The sequence below is a fragment of the Octopus bimaculoides genome, chromosome 3 (genome assembly GCF_046866305.1).
Source record: "Octopus bimaculoides isolate indiv1 chromosome 3, ASM4686630v1, whole genome shotgun sequence".
Lineage (NCBI taxonomy): Eukaryota > Metazoa > Mollusca > Cephalopoda > Octopoda > Octopodidae > Octopus > Octopus bimaculoides.
Genome location: NC_142930.1, coordinates 108,748,429 through 108,772,863, shown reverse-complemented (window position 1 = coordinate 108,772,863; position 24,435 = coordinate 108,748,429). Strand labels below are relative to the sequence as shown.

Sequence of the window (24,435 nt, the reverse complement as noted above, 5' to 3'; positions counted from 1 at the left end):
TATATATATATATATATATATATATATATATATGCTGTACATCATTTATTTTATGTTAACCTAAGATTAAACAGCACCAAATAAATGTTCACATTTTAAGCAATATGGAATGTACAGATAATACAAAGAATATATATATATATATATATATATATATATATATATATATATATATATATATATACACACACACACATTTTACTTTGTTTAAAACATTTACATGCACTCACACAAAGCAACACAACCTCTGTATTTTTACAATTCATTATCTCTTATCACATCCAAGTTTGCAGTATTTTGAATTCTTTTTACTTATTTTGATTTTTTTTTTGTTTTGTTTTTTTCCTTTTTAGCATCCTTACAGGGAAAAGGAAGCAAAAATGTTATTTAAACCATTTTAGTCTTTTTGTTTTTTTCTCTCCAATTTCTTGTGCTTGAAACTTTACTATATTATTTTGCTAGTACGATTTTACATATGCAAGATACAATCAGTAGCAGTTATTATGAACAAGCAGTTGAAGTGGGTCGAGCCAGAGATGAAATGAGGTGTCGACATGGAATCAATGAAACATACACATTCTCAGTGCCAATAAATATGTTTCTGCAAAGAGGAAATGGTAAGAGACCCTGAAACCATTTTTTTTTTTTTTTTTTTTTTTTTTTGGAAGTGAATATTAAAATATTAGACATTTATTGTAGAAAAAGGTTGACAAAAATTGGAAACAAAATAACTTCAAGTTTTGTTGTTTGTGAGCAAAATGAATATAATGGCATTCCGATAAAATCTATTTTGTGTGTGTGTGTGTGTTTGTATGTATGTATATATATTTATATGCATGTATATTTTTATCTATATATCTATCTATATATATATGTATGTATGTGTGTGTGTGTGTGTGTGTGTGTGTGTGTGTATGTGTGTGTATATATATATATATATATATATATATACATATATGTGTGTGTGTGTGTGTGTGTGTGTGTGTGTGTGTGTGTATATGCATGTATGCATAGACAGACAGACAAATATACATACATATAAATATATACACATATTATAACTGAAAAGCTCTGATTTCCAGTATTCCGAATTGCTCATTTCCAATAATCAGCTGGTAAACCAAGCCTTTCAGTAGTAAGGTATTGAAGAATACTTGACAGCCATTTGTATACTGAGTCCTGTAATTTATCATGAATCATGTGTGTGTGTGCGTATGTATGGGTGTGTATCCATGTGCATGTGTGTGTGATGAGGATTCACTCCATCACTTCACAGACTTACTTCCTTCTCCTATCTGTCATTTGCAGAGCATTCCACAAATGACAGCAGTGTTATTAAACATATGTAATAATAAAAATATTTTTGTTTCATTTGGGGTTGTTGTTGTTGTTGGGCAAAAAATAAAAAGAAATTAATATAAAACTTGATTAATCTTTATTCCATACATAAATCGCTTTTATCTATTTATTATTTTATATAGATAGGCTTAAATTTCTAGACTTAAACACAACAGCAATAACTGTGAGCGTTCCTGTTCTTAAGTGTGCTGGTGGAGGAGATCGTCAGAATTACACTGTGGCAGGTGTATCTGGTTATCAAATGTCTTTCTATAAATTTGATGAACTCGTCAGTGAAACGTTTGGTTGTCCAAATGGGAAGTACTGTTCCATCTACAACGGTGACAATGTGAGTTCACTTCTTTGTTTTTGTTTCTGCTTCTTGTTTGTTTTCTTTTTATCTTCTCTTAAATACCAAATCTGCCTGGAACCACTCCTAGATCTATGATACAAACTGCCTGTTTTAAAGGGATCTAAATTTTAAAAAAGGCTACCATCAAAACTTCATGTTTATTTTTTGTTCCAAACCCCAGGTTAATAACAACAATGTTCAGAATTAATTGAAATATAGATTAGTGTATTTTGACCAAAGCGTAGCAACAAAAGGGTTAATCTTTATTTAAGATGGTTACAGTGAGCTCTAAGGAACATTTATGGCAAAACTGTGGATGCAGAACAACCAGATTATTAAAAAGTTTGATAAACACTTAATCCTAAACCTTTCCAACTATTAAATCCACTCACAAGGTTTTAGTTGGAATGACGCTATAGTAGAAAACACTTACCCAAGGTCCCACACCGTGAAACTGAACCTGAAGCCATGTACTTTGAAAGTGCACTACTTAACCACACAGCCAATGCTATAAACTAACTTTGTTCATTTGCAGTAGGGTGTCTGACTTTTTTTGAAAGTCAAACTGGCATGGAACAAAAAGGAGGTGGTTGAGAAATGCTGGCACAGAAGCTCATTAGTTGCCTAGATAATTAGTTTCCAGTAATTATGGAGTTTATATATTTAAAACCTTTCAGACCTGTGGTCACTCCTTTGTAAATGTTCATATTATAAACTTGTCTTAATAGAGACATTGATTTTTTTTTTTGTTTTCTCCTTTTACACTAATTGCTCCACCACATTTAGATCAATCTACTCTGTTTTCATTTAATATTCCATGATAAATTGTAATTGTTTCATATTTTTATATGATTTATTCTTTCTCCCATTTTTTGTCTTTTTTAGATTTATGATAATTATCTAGTGCAGTAATTAGTTTCTCATTTGATCCATGATTTAAATAATTATCTACGGTTATTTTTAAACAGTCTCAAAAAATTATATCGCCACCTTTTTATATATTTATATATATATTTTTTTTACAAAATTCAACTTTGTTAACATCATCATCATTACACCATCGTCATGATCATCATCATCATCATCATCACCACTACCACCATCACCACCACCATCATCATCATCATTGTTTAACATCAATATATTTTGCACAACTGCTATAATAGAAACTAAACAACTTTGTGCATGTTCAACAGTCATTTATTTATTTATTCATTTATTGGAATCTGAACACATAATTTATTTTTAATTAATTAAAAATTCTTGACTCTTACGACATGAAGTATGCTAGCCCCACTTCTCTGTTAAGTTTCTACACACAAGGCGCCTGTAAAGATTTTTCTATTGTCATTCTTTTAATTTATTGCACCCCTCCATATTGATACAGCCTTCACAAGTTCCAGAACAGAAGCACTCAACTGATTAACATAAACTCACTCACAGACATACTCCTCCATTTAGCTTGCAGGCATGCTGTCTCCTCTCACTAGTTTCACTTTCACTATTATAACGGTCTCTACTCATTGGAGCTGGCTAGGTTCATGCCAACTCCATTCAAGCACTTCCATTGTACTTATCACTTCCCATCACCCTTGTTGTGTCCAATTCATTCATCCTATGTTCGCGCACACATTATTACACGCAATCCTTCCTTCCCACAACCTTTCTCCCTCTGAAATTCCCTCTTTATTCATGTCTTTCCCTCAGAGATTGACTTACAAAGGTTCAAAAGGAACATTAATGACCTCAATCTCACCAGTCTAAAGATGAGGGCTTGTGAAATCTGTGGGCACTGCCCTTTCCTCCAGGCCTGGATCAGGTAAGGTATGGGGGCATGCACCATTACAGAGTATCACTGCATCCACCAGCTGCCAGTATTTGCTTGGGTTCATCTCAGGCAAGCTTCCAAGCTGTGTCCCAATCAGTTCCCATCTCTGTGAAATACTTCCTCATTCACTATGACTGTGTGGTCAACCAACCTGAGCCATCATGCTAGTTGGATCCTCAGAGAAGAAAACACAGTATGCAAGATCCAACTTGGAAAATTGAGCAACACAACCCCACAGACCCTGCTAGTAAAAAAATAATTGATAGATAATAATTGTTCTCCTCATTAAGGGTGTGATTTTAATGAATCGAAAGTTATTGGATCACTACATTAAGCATGCTAGCTTTCCACTTTACTCCACTGCAATATGTCTGTGCATGTTGTTGTTATTGTTGTGCATGCATGCATCTTCTGCCTAAAGCTGGATGTTGGTGACTTCTGACTGATTAGGCTGTTAGAAGGAGAGGTTGAAGAAATCACAAATCGATTGATCTACTACTTTAAACTGCTTCAATAAAGAAATCAATAGATTAGTATTGATTTCAGTTGTAGATGTAAGAAGAAAAGTGAAGTGGGAAGAAAGAAATGAGTAAAGAAAAACGAAAAGTAGAAAATCCTGGCAATTAGACATGCACACACACACACACACACACACATACACATAGAGGCATATACATACACATGCATATATACACTGACATACATACATGTGCACATAGATATGCACAGATATATATGCACACACATACACTCATACAGCCACACATATTAACATGCATTGACATTTATGCATACACTCACACAGAACAAAACACACAAACTGATACACATACATAAACACACATATACACACACAAGCATTTATACATACATTCACATGCAGATGTGCACACACACACACACACACACACACACACACACACTCATACACACACATATAGAAGCACACACTCACACAACACAATCACAGATTATATTTAGATAAACTTTGCACAACTGTATTGAACAGAAGATTGAGTCAACAACAGAAGCTTCTACATGGTTGTGCAACCTACTAAGAATAGCAGCTAAACCTCTCTCCTCAAACCATATCCTACCTACTTTTAAATAAAAAATAAGGAGCACATTAGATAACATAATCTTAGATAAACATAGGCCTGAAATAAAGATGGCACGAATGCTTTTATTATGTTTGCTCATTCAGGGTTTGTCATATATATATGGCTGTCATCTATGTATTTATGTCATATATGCCAATAGAGAAAGAGCCAATTTCTAACCTAGATCCAAGACTCCTTCATTGGAATTTCAGCAACATCAACCATGTATTTGTACATGTTTTTGTGTATGCGTGAAATATTTGGATTCAGTGCATGTGCAGATCTGTACGTTTTGTTTTTATGTATGTATTCTCATGCATATAGCTGCATGTCTAGATATGTGCTTACATACTTAAATATAAAAATTCTGGAAAGTTTTACAAATTTTATATTTCCATATGTGTGTGTGTGTGTTTGTGTGCATGCATGCATACATGTGTGTATGAATGTATGCATATATGTCGTATGTAAGTCATGTATGTATATATGTATTCTTGCATATATGTATGTATCTATGTACATACATATGTATATATATTTGTATATATGTACATACGTATGTATGTATATATGCATGCAGTCTAGTCATACATTATCAGGAATTTTCCAAGAATTAGGCATCAAAAACTGCAACATTTATTTTCCGTAATGCTTAAAATGTTAGGCTTTAAAACAGAAAGGTGAGCATAGTTGCACAACTGAAAACTTCATTACTGGTATGATCTTAAGCATTTCAATTTACTGTTCTTTGGACATCACTCATCGCCACCATCATTTTGACACCTACATATCAATGCTCGCATGAGTCAGATGGAATTCACTGAGTTTTTTTGTGACTGGATGCCCTTCCTGTTACCAACCCTCACTTGTTTCTAAGCAAAGTAATATTTGCCATTGGCCAGACATGTTTTGATGGGAGACTGGAAATAAGCAGCATTGTTTGTATGATGGTAATGCTCGTTTGCAGCCATAACTTGATGTCAAGATGAGTACACACAAGCATGCACACATACACTCTCACACACACATGTGTATAAATACATATATATATAAAATGGAGACACACATGTGTATAAATACATATATATATAAAATGGAGGCACACATGTGTATAAATACGTATATATATAAAATGGAGACACATGTGTACAAATACATGTATATATATAAATACATATATAAAATGGAGGCGAACACTTTTCTCTGTGTGATCGGCTGGAAAAATTGTTAAAACACTAGGATATTTTCCTACTTTTCTTAACATGAAACCAATGGTGGCCTTGATTCACAAGTAAAGAAATTATATCCACCAATGCAGTGTTGAGCACTCATTTTCATCATTCAACATTTACATGTGTATATGTATATGTGACAGCTTTCTTTCAATTTTCATTTACCAAATCCACTGATAAGGCTTTGATCAGCCTGGGGCTATTGCAAAAGACACCTTACCCAAGATACCATACAGTGGGACTGAACCCAAAAACATATAGTTGGGAAGCAAGCTTCTTAACTACAGAGTCTGATATTATTCTACACTTTTATCATGATTATTTTGTGTCTTTATATGTTACCATTTGTTCTATATCATATGACAGATAATTGAACAAAGTATTTTGGGGGGTTTTTTTCTTGTTCTTTTCAAGCTGTTTCCAATTTAATTTGTTTTGTCTATTCCAGTCAAACTACACAGTATTTGTGATTGACCATAATGGTATCATCATAACTTCCAGCACAAAAACCACGGTCAGTACTAATAAATTCTTATTTTGTTACTCAAATCAATTTATTATTATAGAATATAATGAGCATGTATAACAGTGTGTATACAATGATGTGAATATACTACTCATTGTTGCATTTTGCCAAGGAAGTGATTTGACTGAAGAGACACAATGAGGTTGAAACAGCACAATGTCTCAAAGTCACTTAACATCAATGAATTAAGTGTGCTGTCAACACACATTGATTGAAAGATGTTGCTCTCTGAAGGTGAAATACAAAAATGATTAGTCATATTTGCATTCAAATCTGCTGAAACATGTTATGAATGGATATACATATTATTGACTTTTTTATTAATTGATCCAGCAGTTATTATTCTTCATATTTAGATGACATATCAGTACATGCTTTCAATAATATTGTCATTAAAGATATTGGTAGCTCTAATAAGGTGAGGTTTTGGATAAATCTTATGTCTTCTTATATTGCATTATTTTTGACACAAAAAAAGACAGCTTCCTGCCAGTTTGGGTGTGAGGTATTATTATTGTGCAATGGATTTAAGTGCCACCACAAGATCAGTCCTTGCTGTGGTGTGGTGGTTTGTGTGTCACAATGGCAATGAGAGCTGTGCATTGTACTTCATTGTCTGCCTTGGCATGATTTCTATGGCTGGATGCCTTTCTTAATTCCATCCACTCTACAGAGAGTACTGAGTACTTTTCCCTGGCACCAGCATTAGTGAGGTCACCATGAAGTTTTCAAAACCAAGATCCTCCTCAACTGAGTTAAACTACGGTAGAAAAAGAGGCTAGGAGATGGGTGGTGGGTAATATAAAAGAGAAAGGGACAAAACAGAACAGGTTTCTTGCTGTAAAGGATCTACATTACAGAAGAGAGGATGGAAGTGATGAGGATGAAGCTGGAAAGGTGAAGTGTCAGAGTGGACCCTCAAGGTCTGAGATGAGTAGACATGAGTGAGGATAAGAAAATAGAAAGTGTGGGTGAGAAGAGGTTGCAGGAGTGTAGGTGAGAGTAAGAGATGGTATGTATGTGTATCATGCAAATTCACTGTTCCAGGAAAAGTGTGTTTAACCCTTTAGCATTTAGATTACTGTCAAATGTAATGCTTGTTTATTCTCACTGTTTTGAATTAATCATGCATTATCTCATAGCTTTGAGATTTCAACGATGTGATTGTTTATTGTAGGATAGGTGAGTGAGTCTGGATCTATTCAGTTTGAATGTAAAAAAGGTAGAATATTTTGGTTGGTTTCAATACTAAAGGGTTAAACCATTAAGCATACAAAATCTATGATAAACCTAAGTAAAACTGACCTGTTAGAAATGTATAACAAAAACAGTTTGTAATGAATAATGATTTGGGTCAAATTAGGTTGCATCAACAGTGTTTTAACAAGCATCAAGTTATGTCTCAACTCATTCATTAATAAGATATACAGATATTTCTCTATTACACTAGTTATGTGTTAATTAAGTTACAGCTAACACACCAACTGTTTTATCATTTCTGATGACTGTCCATACCTTATTTCAGGTAGGTCTATTTCTGGGAAATACTTTTGAACCAATCGTGATGGAAGACCTCTGGAACAGACGGGTATACAACAAGTAAGTAATGTTCAAATATCAATGTTGCTTTGATATCGGACACTGCAGTTCCATATTACTGTTTAATTTATGAAATAATTTAGCAAAGTTATAAATAAAATAAACAAAGTGTTTAAAAAAATGGAAATGAAAATTTTCTAAATAAGCCAAAGTAAGTTAATTTTCATATAAAACTATATAAAATACATAGATTTTTCAAGATAGAACCTCAAAGAAAATTGTTGTGTATATATATATATATATATATATATATATATATATATATATATATATATATATTATCATCATCATCAGCAGCAGCATCATCATCATTTAGCATTTGTTTTTCTTGCTAGCATGGGTTGGGTGGTTTAACAGGGCTAGCAAGCCACAGAGCTGTACTAAGCTCCAATGTCTGCTTTGGTATGGTTTATATGGATGGATGGTCTTACTAATGCCAACATTATCAGGCCAACATCCAGAGGTCATTCTTCACTACAGATAAAAATATATACATGTGTGTGTATGTGTGTGTGTGTGTGTGTGTGTGTGTGTGTATGTGTGTGTGTGTGTGTATCTATGTATTTATGTATGTATACATATATACACACATATAGAGTATGAAAATATAAAAAGCATGAAGATGAGGTAAAAACAAACGGTTTACATGCTGGAAAATTAGAGAGAATAGACAAGAAGAGAAAAAATTGAGAGAGAAAAGAACAAACCTCTCAATTAGACAGTCACCATGTGACATATGCATGGCATCTTGGTTTAGTGTCTTGTATGATAGTTCACCCCTTGTATATGTATATATATATATATATGTACGTATGCATATACATATACCCATGCCTACACATACATTATACAGGGTGCGTAAGATATTTGAGGACAGATTTATGTTCATAAAAAAAACAGATGTATAATAACAGATAACTTTATTTATCAAAAAATGCAATGAGGATAAAAATAAACCTTCTTTTCTATAATGTTATTCAATAATGCCACCTTCAGCTTCAACAACTGCTTCTATATGAGATCTAAATCATCTACATGCTCGAATCAAGTGGTCCTAATTTATTTTGGACATTACTCTAATTATGACAGCTTTCAAAGAATATTTGGTGTTATGGGCGAGTTCATTGACCTCTCTTTCAACAACGCTCCACATGTAATAGTCCAATGGATTAAGATCTGGGGAATTAGGAGGCCAAATGTTAAGGGTTATGTGGTGATGAAAATTTTCAGCCATCCATTCCTGTGTTACTAGAGCCATGTGTGATAGTGCAGAGTCTTACTGAAACACATATGGCCTTCCATTGCATACACTGTTTATCCAGGGCTTAACAATTATTTCCAGGACCTCAATGTAGGTGGCAGAGTTAACTCTAAGGCCTTGTAGAAAGAAGTAAGGAAGCATCACATGTCCTTCATTGCTGACAACCCCTAAAACTATGACAGTCACAGGAAATTTTGTATGCATAACACTTGGAACTTCAGAAGGGTCAGCTCATAAGCATCTGTCATTTCTTCTGTTAACTTTTTGATTTTGGTCGAAGTTTTTCTTGTTTGAGAAAAACCAAATCAAATCTTCTTCTGCTGGATTTTTCAGTTTGTTTAAGAGCCTTTCAGATTTGATGTAGTGATTTGTTTTTTGCTTTTTCTGACAAATTGACCTTTCCTTATCATATAAGACTTATATCTGATGTCTTCATGGACAACATTTCTGGCTGTTCCTTTTGAGACATAAAAATCTTTTGCAATTGACCTCATGAACTTTCTGGGATTATAATCAATGGTCTGTTGAACTTGCTGGATAAATTCAGGTGTTCTGATGCTTTCAGAGCATTTAGAATCCTTTTTATGTTTCTTCACTGGTGATATGTTTCCGTCTTCAGTCTCTAGCTCCTTACAAACTTTGTAGGCGAAAGATCTGGCAACTTTTAAAGATTGAGATATTTCTAAATTGCTATGTTCAGCCTTTATAACCACAATAACAGCATGCTTCTCCATTTCTTGAGTAAGCCGAGTGTCTGCCATTATTAATTTCTGAAACAAAGATTATAACAGTTAGGAAAATATGCAGCAATGACCCTAAAAAGGTATGTCCTCAAATACCTTACACACCTTGTATATATATATATATATATATATATATATAGAGAGAGAGAGAGAGAGAGAGAGAGAGAGAGAGAAAGAGAGAGAGAGAAAGAGAGAGAGGGAAAGAGAGAGAGAGAAATATATAGATATATGTGTATGAAATGCTATAATTAATTGAAATTTCATTTGAATATTTTTTGTAAATAATTCAATAAAAAGTAAAATGCAATTTTGAATTTTAATAAAAGAGAAAAAGAAAACTGAAAAAAAAAACAAAAAAACAAACATAAATCTGAAATGAAAATTAAAAGAAACAGAATAAATTTAATTTCAATTTACAAATTTATTCAAACCCTAATTATACTGTGCAAAATTCTGTAATTTGTAATTCTATGGTTTGACAATTAGAGTTTTGTTGATGGTTTAGCTGTTTATTCACCTGTCTTCAAGTATGATAATATTTCCCCATGACTTGATATGTTTTCACAAACAGGAAATAGAGGATGCCAGAAACACTCATATCATGTGCATATACGTGTATACACACACACACACATATATGACAAGTTTCTTTCAGTTTCCATCTACTTAATTCATTCACAAGGCTTTTGTCAGCCCAGAGTTATCATACAAGACACTAAACCAAAATGCCATGCATATGAATTATTCTGACTACCATTTTCATAGACACTATATCTAGGACTACATTATCCAAAATAAGTTTCCTTTTCTGTGATAATAAGGTGTGATATGCAGGAGTTTTAACTGCTATTGCTAGCAGCAGATTGAACATCCCTGCTTCTGTATATACATGCAATGTTTATGACATGACTTATTTTAACTACTATTTTCTTTCACAGTTTTACCATCACGGACTATCAAGCTGAATGCCATCCAAAGAATTCTAACGGCCCCAACTCTGCTGAAGCATTAATAAATGTGAGTTTTTTCTTAAGTCTTGCATTTTTTCATTTATAACAAAAGCAAGAGAGTGCACAACCAAGGCTTTGCAGTGCTGAATACCAATTAGCAGATCAATGGTAGGGTACTTAATACCACTTAAGATATAACTGAACCATTTTTTGTCACCAATGAAGCATCATAGTCTGTGGTCATCTCCAAGTCACTTAACTCACAACTGTTTCTGTTTAGATTGAAATGAATACCTTAGAATTGTTTAATTCATGGCTGCAAATAGAAAAGTCTTGTAAATTTTACAAATGCTCTGTTAACTTGCTGAGCTGATTTGCAATATCCTTGCAAGATTGGGAGAAGGTAATTGGAAACTGCTTTGGTGTAATTCTTCCTTTGAATTGCAATGTGTTAGGCTTTTTATTTATCAACCCTGAAAGGATAAAAAGCAAAATAGATCTTCATGGAATTTGAACTCAAGATGCAGAGTATCAGAACAAATATCACAACACATTCTAACTGATACAGTATGAATTATTGTTGGTGGAGTACTTTAACCAAAACTGTAGCATGAGCAAAATAAGAGTGCAACAGTTTTAATTTAGTCTCAGTGGGAACCAACTACACTGCTATAATTTCTTCTAAGCTTTAATAACAGAAAGGACAACTGCTACAAAAATAGTCTCTGCAGTTTCTACTATTCAAATAATAATAAAGATCTACATGTTAAACAAACACTCTATTGGATAGTATTGGTGGGTCTCATACAGAGAATATTTATATAGCTAGCTGTGTTATTGGAAATCTAATCCACACACACATGCACACACACAGTTATCAACTTGATAAAATAGTGTATGGAGGATTATCTTTCTAGAAATGAAGAAAAAAATAACAGAAGAGAATTTGGAATTGGTTTTGTAATTTGATCCAGATTGATGTCTGTGTTTTCCTCCCAACTTCTACTTCCAATTGATGACTAGTGATAGTGGTTTTGGCTTTGCTTATTGGTGTCTGTTGCGATGTGTAATTAAGTTGTAAGCAAAGTAACTATCAATCATGTAATCTGCTCTAATTTGTTACAATCCTCGAAGATAATTGGACTCTTATGGTTTTGTCAGTTTTTGGTAATTATAAGGAATTGAGGATTCATTCTAAATGAATATACTGGTAAATATTAGTAAATTCGTAAATGTTATGGTAAGGAATTATAATTCTTTGAATTGCATTGAATTTCCTTTCTTTAAGAATAATGAAAGTCACATCATGTCATGAGATAGAAAAGATATTTTCAATGTGATATTCAATGGAGTTGAATGTATTGTCATTGTGTATACAAACACAATGTACACTGCAACCAAAGTTTTCAGTAATAACAATTAATGTGGATGCATATCGTGTGAGTGTGTCTCCCTCCTTCTCACTCTCTCACTCTCTTTCTTTCTCTCTATATATATGTGTGTATGTGTGTGTGTGTATTTATATATGTATGTATTCATACATATATATATATATATATATATATATATACATATATACATGTACATATAGATAGCTATATATACATATGCTCATATAGATATATATATGTACATACACACACGCATACATAGATAGAAATACATATTCTCATATACACACACGTGTGTGTAAATGTCAAATGACACATAGAATACAATAGTTTTAGTAATAATGCAATTATTACAAAATAACATAATTACATTTGAAAAATTTCTTGATTAAATGAAAATCATAATTCATGGTAAACCCAAACCAAACTGTATAAAAGATTCAATAAACAAACAAAAAAGAACAGCAACTAAGAGAATGTAAAGTTTTCAGGAAGCTTTCAAATAAAAGAATTAATGAATGCATAAGTTTGTGAATTCCAGAACGGGCTTTATGATAACTATTAAGAGATCAAGGGAAGAAAGTGAACACATTTCTAAATAGAAAACTACTAAACTAACATTTATTATGAAAGGAAGAAGAAGAAAACTGTTAATTTTATATAAAATATAAAAATAAATGCTGTTGTTGTCTTGTAGCAACAAATACATAATAACTTGGGGCAGACAATGTTAAATAATTCAAATATTTTAAAGCAGTGAATTGGTTGAGAAAATGTCAGCAGTTTTTAGTTATGGTCCTTTATGTTCTGTGTTCAAATCTGACTGGCGGGGGATCAATAAAATAATGTAAAAGTGAAATACTGGAGTGATTCTTGTAATGTGTCTAAGATATAGATGGAACCATAATGAAACTCGCTCTCTCTCTCTCTCTCTCTCTCTCTCTCTCTATATATATATATATATATATATATATATATATATATATATATATATATATATATATATATATATATATATATATATATATATATATATATGTCAATGAAATTGTTATTGATATTATCCAACACAATGAGTTGTAGCTTAACTTGTTAAAAACCAGAGCTAAATCCCCTTTGAATTTTACCTTATCATCTGCCTGTACCTGAAAAATAAGATATGGTCATGACTGGAATGTCTTTGCATAGAGGTTTGTTCAATCAAGACTGACCTTTGACTAAATAACAACAGCAGCAACAACGATTAATTGAACATTTTCAGTAACACCATTGAAGGTATTAGAATATCGGCTTCAAAATTTTGGCACAAGACCAGCAATTTCATAGGAGGGGATAAGTCGATTACATCAACCCCAGTGCTCAACTGGTACTTATTTCATCGACCCAAAAAGGGATGAAAGGCAAAGTCGACCTCAGCAGAATTGGAACTCAGAACATAAAAAATAGACAAAATACCACAAAACATTTTGCCCAGCTTGCTAACAATTCAGCCAGCCTGCTATCTTGATGTATTAAAATATTGAGCTGCATGAAGGATTGGTTGAGGTTCCAGAATATTTTTGGTTTGAGGTCATAAAGATTTGAATGCATTGTTTTGTGTAATTTTCACTGACCCCTATAGATAAAATAGAACAAGCTAAAATGATTGGATACCATAGAACATATGCCAGATGAATCCTCGACTCATCACATGATAAGGATTATCTGTTATTAATTTAATTTAATTTAATTGAAATCATTCAAATCTAGCTATGTTTTGCTTTGCTTTTCAGTTTCCCAATGTCAATAATATTAAGAAGTGTTGGGTTCAAATTCCACTGGTTGTGCACTAGGGTTGATGTAATCGACCAGCTCCCACCCCCAAAATTTCCAGCTTTGTGCCTATAGTCATCATCATCATCATCGTTTAACGTCCGCTTTCCATGCTAGCATGGGTTGGACGATTTGACTGAGGACTGGTGAAACCGGATGGCAACACCAGGCTCCAGTCTGATTTGGCAGAGTTTCTACAGCTGGATGCCCTTCCTAACGCCAACCACTCAGAGAGTGTAGTGGGTGCTTTTACGTGTCACCCGCACGAAAACGGCCACGCTCGAAATGGTGTCTTTTATGTGCCACCCGCACAAGCCAGTCCAGGGGCACTGGCAACGATCTCGCTCGAAAATCCTACAGGAGCCAGTCAGGCGGTACTGGCAACGGCCACGCTCAAAATGGTGCATCTCATGTGCCACCCGCACAAGAACCAGTCCAGGGGCACTGGCAACGATCTTACTTGGCTTGCCGGGTCTTCTCACGCACAGCCCATTTCCAAAGGTCTCGGTCCGTAGTCATCGCCTCGGTGAGGCCCAATGTACGAAGGTCTTGCCTCACCACCTCAGCCCAGGTCTTCCTGGGCCTACCTCTTCCACGGGTTCCCTCAACTGTTAGGGTGTGGCACTTTTTCACGCAGCTATCCTCCTCCATTCTCACCACATGTCCATACCAGCGCAATCGTCTCTCTTGCACGCCACAACTGATGCTTCTAATGTTCAGCTTTTCTCTCAAGATACTTACACTCTGACGGGTATTCACATTGACATTACACATCCAACGGAGCATACTGGCTTCATTCCTTGCGAGCTTACGTATGTCCTCAGCAGTTACAGCCCATGTTTCACTGCCATGTAGCATGGTTGTTCGTACGCATGCGTCATACAGTCTGCCTTTTACTCTGAGTGAGAGTCCCTTTGTCGCCAGCAGGGGTAAGAGCTCTCTAAACTTTGCCCAGGCTATTCTTATTCTAGCAGCTACACTTTCAGCGCACCCACCCCCACTACTAACTTGGTTGCCCAGATAGCGGAAGCTATCGACTACCTCTAGTAGAAAGGAATATTAAGTACCAGTCAAATACTCAGGTCAATGATATAACTGACGCTTATTTTCCACCCCACCAATAATTTCTGTCCTTGTGCTTGTATAAGAAATCAATTATATATAATGAGATGTTACATTTTTAATGAGATAGATTATTTTGGCTCTTTCTAACATGTCATTTCCCAGAACAATTGCAGAAAGGAACACCCACCTATCATTCTCAGTTGACAGTCTGACAGGAAATATGTCTTATTACTTATAAACATTACTGAAAACCCTTATTTACAACAATAAATGAATGAAAACAGTAAAGGACACACAAATCACATTTGGTTGTGATTACTTCAAAATTCCACTGCCTTTGCTAACCTCATATACCCTCATATTATCTGTTACATACCCCTAGAGGAATAAATGTACCCAGGGTTAAGAAACCCTGTCCCAGCTGTATAAAAATCAAATTGAAGATTGTTAAAATTTGAACTTCAAAGAAAAAAATATCCAATCAGATATTATATATTATCTAGTTAAGCTTAAAATTTTTTTTTCAACCAAAATATCCTTGCAGAAAAAATATAGATATCAAATTTAATTTATCGTGAAATAGTCTGAAAATTTTCCCAAATTCTGGGAAATTTTCAGCTTGAAAATGTTTATATGATAAGCAGTATACATTGGTAAACGGGAACTCTACCGTAAATGATACTACTTTTTTTTTATTTCCTTTCATGTGCAAATATACATCCAATTCAATTTATTGAATGTATGTGTGTGTGTATATATATATATATATATATATATATATATATATATATATATATATATATATATATATAGCATGTTCATGTGTGAAAGTGTGTGTGAGAGAGAGAGAATGAGAGGTGATGCAGGAGGAGGAGGAGGAGGAGGAAAAAGAGAGATGCACACGCATAGACAGTATTCTATGCATGCTTTTAGTTAGTGCTCCAATGAAGAAACCAGATGAATTAATCCTGACAGATGGATTTGGCTGAAAATTCTCATGCCAAACATCATCAAAAACTCTGTTGGATGTCAGAAGTTCTAACATGTAGAAGTGAATCTGAATTTTTGGAAACTCGATGGTTGCTATGCAACCAGCAAGGTTGGAGTTAGAACTAGGAAACATAGAATGAATGGGAAATGTCATAAAAACAGTAAAATAATCATAATAAAGACACAGCTTTTAGGAGTAAGGGGTTTGATGGTCAAGTAAAATTTTGGATATCATCATCATCATCATCATTGTTTTAACATCCACTTTTCTTTACAGACAGAATTTCTTGTGGCAGATTTCTATGGCTGCATACCCTTGTAGGCAATCTCATTTGAATCAGTGACATCATGTTTCAATGGGAGTCATCTATAATTATCTCCCTGTTGCATGAAGTTCATTGCTTAATTTCCCGTTCATTTGTCAACTAGGTGGTGCTCGTTACCTAGATAAAAAAGACATACATGGACAGGTAACATTCTCTTTTTCTCGCATACTGCCTGTGACTAGCTATGGTTCCCCATCCCTGTACCTGCTATGAGACTTCTTGTTGATTGAATATTTTTCAATCCCCTTTACCAGTCATGGAATATGGCAAGACAAAACTTTCCCTTATTCAAATACCATTCTGTTCTATTGAATAATAATGTACACGCTGTGTAAATGCTCTCATCCCATATCGGGATAAATTCCTCATGTACAGGAAGTCTTCACAATCTCACACGAGTTGTTGTTGTTCTTCACCAGATTGATTCTAACAGCTATCAAGGAATGACCGAACATTATATTAAATTTGGTGGGCTAAACACCCACTAAGCTCTTCCTATTTTTAACCTTCACTTGTTTCCAAACAAGGCTTCAAATTTTGGTGCAAGACCAACAATTTTAGAGGAGGGTGCAATCGATTCCATTGACCCCCTACTCAACTGGTACTTATTTTATTGATCCAAAAGAGATGAAAGGTAAAGTCAATCTCCATAGAATTTGAACTCTGAATATAAAGACAGACGAAATGCTAAGCATTTTGGCCAGAGTGCTAATGGCTCTGCCAGCTTGCTGTCTTATAACAAGGCAATAATATTTCCCCATGGCCAGACACATTTGTGCAGGAGACTGGAAATGAATTATGTTGCTTGTATGACAGTGATACTCATTTACAACTACCATGCAATGGCAAAAAAGGGGGACACACACACACACACACACACACACACATACATACATACAATCAACCAACCAACTCACATTACAAATACAATTTGTAACAGGAACAGTAAAAAAAATTTTCACAGGTGTGACACTGTTTTTGTTATCGACATTTTTCAATAATGGAGCTTTGTACCTTTGTAACAAAACCACCTCTTTCATCAGAGGAAGAATTTAAATAATTAAAAGCAGAAGAGAACATACATATAGACATCTACACACACATACATACATGCATACTTTGAATACAATTAAAGTATGAGCTCTATGTGAAATTTATGCTTTTCTGTTTATATGTTATTTATATATATATGTGTGTGTGCGAGAGAGAGATGCTTCTTTCACCTTCTTTCTACTAAATCCACTGACAAGGCATTGGTTGGTCTGAGGCTATAGCAGAAGACACTTGCCAAAGGAGTCATGCGGTGGGACTAAACTTGAAACTATGTGGTTGGGATGTCATTTTGATCTATAATTTATTGTTTTCCATAGAAATGAGTGCTTTCCCACATAAATTTGCACTTAATTTCTGAAGATTAGGCAGCTATAAGGTGATGCACAAGCACTCAGCTCTGGCTGCACTGCATCTTATAGCAGAAACAGATGTGAACTAATGAAGTTCATTGCTTAATTTCCTGTTCATTTGTCATTTATTTAATTCCATATATATATATATATATGTGTGTGTGTGTGTGTGTGTGTGTGTGTGTGTGTGTGTGTGTGTGTGTGTGTGTGTGTGTGTGTATGTATGTATGTATGTATGCCATTGTTCAATTTTATTTCAAGATTTCTTGCAAATAGAGAAAGAGCTGGTTTCTAACCTAGATCCAAGGTTCCATCATTGGAATTTCAACATCAACAACAGGGTATGTATGTATGTATGTATGTATGCATGCATGCATGCATATATGTATGTATGTATGTGTGTATGTATGTATGTATGTATGTATGTAATAATCATCAGCAACAGCAGCAGCATCCCCCGGACATTACTGTCTCAAGGCCTTGGATTTGTAGGGCCAACTATTGGATTTCCTTGGCATATAAGTAACAAAGCTCCTAATATTTCCACTGGACAGGACACCAGTTGACCACAGGATTAATCATTTACAGCAGAGTGAACTGTTGTAATGTGAAATGAAGTGTTTTACTCAATTACACATTGCACCACCTGCTCCAGGAACTGAAACCATGAGCTGGTGATCATCAGCGCTACACTCTAACCATTAGGCCACAAAACTTCACTCCTTTTTTATCTCACTCTTTCTCTCTTTCTACCTCTATCACTCTCTGTATCTCTCTCGCTCATATATATATATATATATATATATATATATATATATATATATATATATATATATATATATATATATATATATACATATATATATATATATATATATATATACATATATATATATATATATATATATATATATATATATATATATATATATATATATATATATATATATATATATATATATATATATATATATATATATATATATATATATATATATATATACACACACACATATGAGGGTGCATAGCCTTGTGGTTAGGGTGTTGGACTCATAATCACGAGATCGTGGTTTCAATTCTTAGACCAGGAGGTGCTTGTTGTGTTCTTGAGCAAAGCATTTCATCTCACATTGTCCTGTGATCACTTCGACACTTAATGCATGGCACATAGTACACCTGTTCAAACAACATCGATTTGATGGAGAAAGTGAGCTTGTGTGGCATGAACATTAGATCACTAAAAACAATTCATTTGTACAGGTCATTCAGCTTTTGCCATCATCAACAGGATAGTCCACCATATATATATATATATAAAACTATATTCCAAAAATTTGGCTTGTTGGAGCCTTCTAAGAGGTGCAAAACGGAAGTCAGTCATTTTACTACAGTTGTCAAGAACTCAGCTGTCAGTTAAATACATTTTGAAATCTGATGATTGCTACGAACGTACGAAAGCACTAATTGAACTTTATGAACATTACAAAATAGTTTTTTAATGTTTAATACACTTCAACGTTGTAAAAAAAATTCATATTCTTTAAAAATACCGTAATAAAAAAACATGGAAACCAGACCATGTTTTAACTTTTTTGACTGATATATTATTCTATACACATTTACACAAATTTGGAAAAAACAAATATATATATATATATAATGTATGTATAACACATGTTACCTACTTTTTAATTGGATGGTTGGATCTTGACTTATAAACTCCACTTGATAACTGATTCTAGTCACAATGTATTCTATGTTAAGAAAGTTTTTTTTTCCACTTGTTGGCTTGTAAATTTACTGTATCATTCCACAAATAACGTACGTGAATGACTTCTCATTGATCTCTCAATAGAATCCTAACATTTTGTGTTTGCTTAAATTGAGTTTGTCTTTCATTATTTCATGCCAAAGATGTAGACTAGGCTTCTTAGTGTAGGTACACATGTGTGTGTGTGTGCATTTTTATGTATGTAGGCATGTGTATTGACAAAGTAAAACGAATGTGAAATAACGTGGAGAGTTAAAATGCTGAAATCTTGCTAATGAATAAACACTTATACATGTGTGTTTTATGGCAGAAAACAAGACCAAAATCTACTGAAAAGACCGAGTACTATAAACATTATACAATGCCGCATTCTTCTAAAGAATATGTAGCACCACCACATAGAAAATTGAATGCATAGATAGAATTTTGCCAGTGTTATTTTTTTCACTTTTGCTTTTATATTCAATATTGTTGTTGTTGCTGTTAGAGGTGGTGGTCGTGGTGGGGCTGAGCTGGAGGCAGCAGTAGCAGTTTTTGTTTGTTTGCTTTTTTTTTTTTTTCTTTTGAACTACACACCATTTTGTCTCATTTCAATCAATGAAGGAAAAGAATTAATGATGGCTGCAATGATTCTGTTAAAAGGAAGTATCATACACTGAGATGAAATGATAAAAAAAGAAGAAAAAGAAATTGAAAAAATTAAAAAATGTTTAACAAAATTGAAAATAATCCTTTCATAAAACAGCAGCCATTCGTAAGGCTAGTGCTTAGCTTTGATAAGGCTATAAATTTATTACAGAAAAAAAACACATACAGACACACATACATGCACACTCACACCTACACACATACACACATATATCTATATATAAATATACATATATACATATATATATATACAACACACGCATGCACACACAGAAATTTATGAAAAAAAAAGCAATGTTGTTATTTCAACTCAAAAACTTTTCAACAAACCACTGAATACGTGCCACAATAAAATGTTTTAGGAATTGAACAACTATTTACATGAAGCCATATAATTTATCGTTGAATACTTTCATTTTTGAAATAATTCATTCCTTCAACTGCTTTCTGTAGTCATAAATATTGCAAAACATTTAACTAAAAATAATAAAAAATACCCTTCAAAATATCCCCCACTCACTGCCATGAATGCAAAAATGAAATACATGTCTCCCTCTGCCACCGTCTCCATCCTACTACAGTCTTCTTTCAAATGCCTGTTGCCTATTCTTCATATTTGACTGATGTTTCTTGCATGTCATGAAGAATATGCTAAAGATATGAATACAAAAATCTTACAAGTTACAAAGAAATAAGTTTTGAACATCCATTTTAATTCTTTTATATTTTTTATATTTTTTCTCCATAATATTTGTTACATTTTTTTCATCAATTGAATGCAGGGGAAAATGTAGTAAGAAAGTATAACTCTAAAAACGTGCTGTTTGTACACTTCAGGGGCTTACAGTTCCTTAGTCAATGGTTCAGGGCTATGATACAGATAATGTATTATTTATTTATATATATACACATATATCATGTGCCCATGATATAGATATTATATTGCTTCGTAACTATGCCATTTTGCTTATCTTTCCTTAGCTAGGAAATAATAATCTAGCAATTGGGAATTTATTTACTTGTTTGCAAAAAGACAGATTATTTCTTGAACATTCACATTATAATTCTATTTATTCCACTAACATACCATTCAGAAATGCTCATCCAAGCCTTAATCCCCAGTAAGATAATCTCAGCTGTATTATAAAAGTGCTAGATTCATGGTTACATTCCAGTCTTCTGTGAGTGGGATCAGTTGAATGAAACAACCAAACTGCTTGTTCTGCATCTTTGTTTGGTGTCTCTACCACTAACTTATGCTTCACTCAAAGTTAACACAGATATCGAGATTGGAGAGCTTTATAATTCCACCCTTGCTCTATATGAACTTATGGCTTTTTAAGGGAGAAGTTAACACTTGATCTACTGAGCCATTGCAAGCCCTTGCTAGGTTTACTGACATGTGTATGATTATCTTTCCAGTATACACACACCAGCGTGTATATAGGTATCTCTCAAATACAATGCAATACTACTAAGACACAGTTAGGTCAATATAACTCCAACACTGTAGTTTGTACATAAACTCTGTAGACCTGCAATGCAGTATGTTATTGCAGTATGAGATAATAGATAAAAACTATGTAACAGATAAAAACTATATATATATATATATATATATATATATATATACATATATATATATATATATATATATATATATATATATATATATATATATATATATATATATATATATATATATATATATATATTAAAAATAACGTCGACCACTAACGTGGACAATTAATGCGCTAGAAATAGATCACATTTTGTGTCTATTAAGACCTAAAAAGTTCTCAACATGAAATATAGCAGCATACCAAAAACGTGAGCGGGCAAGACATTTAAAATCACCTAAAAAAAATCATTATTAAACAGGAACCAGGTTTCAGATTTAACAAATTCTTACCATTTGTCTATTCCTCATCAGCCTGATTTGTAATGTAGCAGCAATTATCAGAATCGTATACATAGTTGCCCACTTTTGAACTTTACCATTAAGTTGTAATTAGCAGAACCATATGCACGCGCACCCATGGTGGTGGGCAACTATGTATACGATTCTGATAATTGCTGCTACATTACAAATCAGGCTGATGAGGAATAGACAAATGGTAAGAATTTGTTAAATCCGAAACCTGGTTCCTGTTTAATAATGATTTTTTTAGGTGATTTTAAATGTCTTGCCCGCTCACGTTTTTGGTATGCTGCTATATTTCATGTTGAAAACTTTTTAGGTCTTAATAGACACAAAATGTGATCTATTTCTAGCGCATTAATTGTCCACGTTAGTGGTCGACGTTATTTTTAAAATGTACCTTAATCCCCTGAGATTGCAGATAATATTTATGAATCTCTTTGATTCTTTAAATGTGCTGGCCCCCTGATAATTAATCGATATTAATTAATATATTAATATATGACTAATTACCAGATCTTATAATATAATTATATATATATATATATATACACTCATAAAAGTAGCCTCTGAGACAGATAGATGCATCAATATAAACATTTCTCATTAAATTGATGGATTTTTGGTAGAACGTTAAAATATAAGTAGAATGTAATCACCATATGACATTATGAAGTTAAAATTAATGGGAACTTAAAGATAATGGTTATTCAATCAGTACTGAATTAATGAGAGAATATGTGCCAAATATTTAACACTTTTGGGTCAACATTTAAAGGAAAAAAGTTGGGAGGGATAAATTCAAGAAGAATTGTGATTTTGAGAAAGAAGGATTGTTCAAACTGTTTAGAACAGGATCTGGAAGTGAGATATTATAGGTTTAATGGTTGAGAATAATGGGATGATGTCAGTGGGCTTTAGTGATGGTACACATCTTATTTGTTCAGATAAACAGAGAAAATTGTAACAGTGGTAGAAAAGAAAGAAGGAATGAACAGAACTTGGCTGTGAACATATGTTGGTGTGTTGAGGAATAACTCTTTGAGAATTAGATGAATTATCTTCTTCTAAATGCAGTCTAAGACGTTTGTAATTGTAACAACAACACTGTCTCAGATATATAAGCATTATTATAATTATCGATCTTGAGCTTTGAGAAAATGTACACTTTGGCCAATTTTGACAAAGTTTTAAGTATGAATTCACCCTAAAAGATCAGCAGGTATTGTGGAAAATGCAAACTTAAAAATGATAAGGAGTGGCTTAACTGGTGGAAATTTCAAAGTCACTATCAACCATATACTTGTTTAAGAATAAACTTGTACCTTACAATAGTATAAAGAAACCCATCAGATATAATGTAAAATTGTTTTTATTATGAATAAACATAAAAACTAACATTAGCATATATATATATATATATTACCGAACAACGACACAGATAATTTGTTTATAGTGATCAAATGTTTGTGGACACATAAGCTCACTCCCTCCATTAAATCAATATTACCTGTACAGATGCACTGTGTGCCACATGTCAGATGACGAAATGATGGCAGAGGAATGTGAAATGAAGTGCTTTACTCAAGAACACAATACATTGCCAAGTCTGGGAATTGAACCCACGATCTTGCAATTGTGAGTACAACACCCTAACCACTTCAAACTCCCAAAAGACAAAAACGCCTCAAACAACAAGTCGTGTGTGTGTACATATATGTTAACACACCCTTGCATGAAATAAAGAACTAGCCATGTACTGGAGGGACGGGGATGATGCAGTTGACTTGACCCCACTCCCACTGAAATTACTTGCATTGTACCATATATATATATATATATATATATATATATATATATATATATATATATATATATATATATATATATATATATATATATATATATATATATATATATATATATATATATATATATATATATATATATATATATATATATATATATATATATATATTTACATACACACACGTACACAGAAGTGCAAACATGGGCATGTGATTAAGAAGTTTACTTCCCACTGCATATCACCTTGAGCAAAGCAAGTGTCTTCTGCATTAGCACTGGATCTACCAAATTTTTATGAGTTAATTTGGTAGAAATAAGCCTTTTGTTTGTGTGTGTTTGTCTGTCTGTCTGTGTGTTTACATTCTCACTT

General features: G+C 33.3%; 1 protein-coding gene across 3 annotated transcripts in view; it reads left to right on the top strand.

Annotated features, from left to right (window-relative positions):
- The window catches only part of LOC106867600 (voltage-dependent calcium channel subunit alpha-2/delta-3), a 669,388-nt gene that overhangs the window by 626,328 nt on the left and 18,625 nt on the right, over positions 1-24,435 (top strand). For all 3 annotated transcript variants that reach the window (XM_089349471.1, XM_089349470.1, XM_089349472.1), the window contains 5 exons: positions 463-617; positions 1,482-1,687; positions 6,299-6,364; positions 7,902-7,975; positions 10,918-10,996. In XM_089349471.1, the coding sequence (XP_089205597.1) occupies positions 463-617; positions 1,482-1,687; positions 6,299-6,364; positions 7,902-7,975; positions 10,918-10,996 (580 nt within the window). The remainder of the gene's footprint in view (positions 1-462; positions 618-1,481; positions 1,688-6,298; positions 6,365-7,901; positions 7,976-10,917; positions 10,997-24,435) is intronic.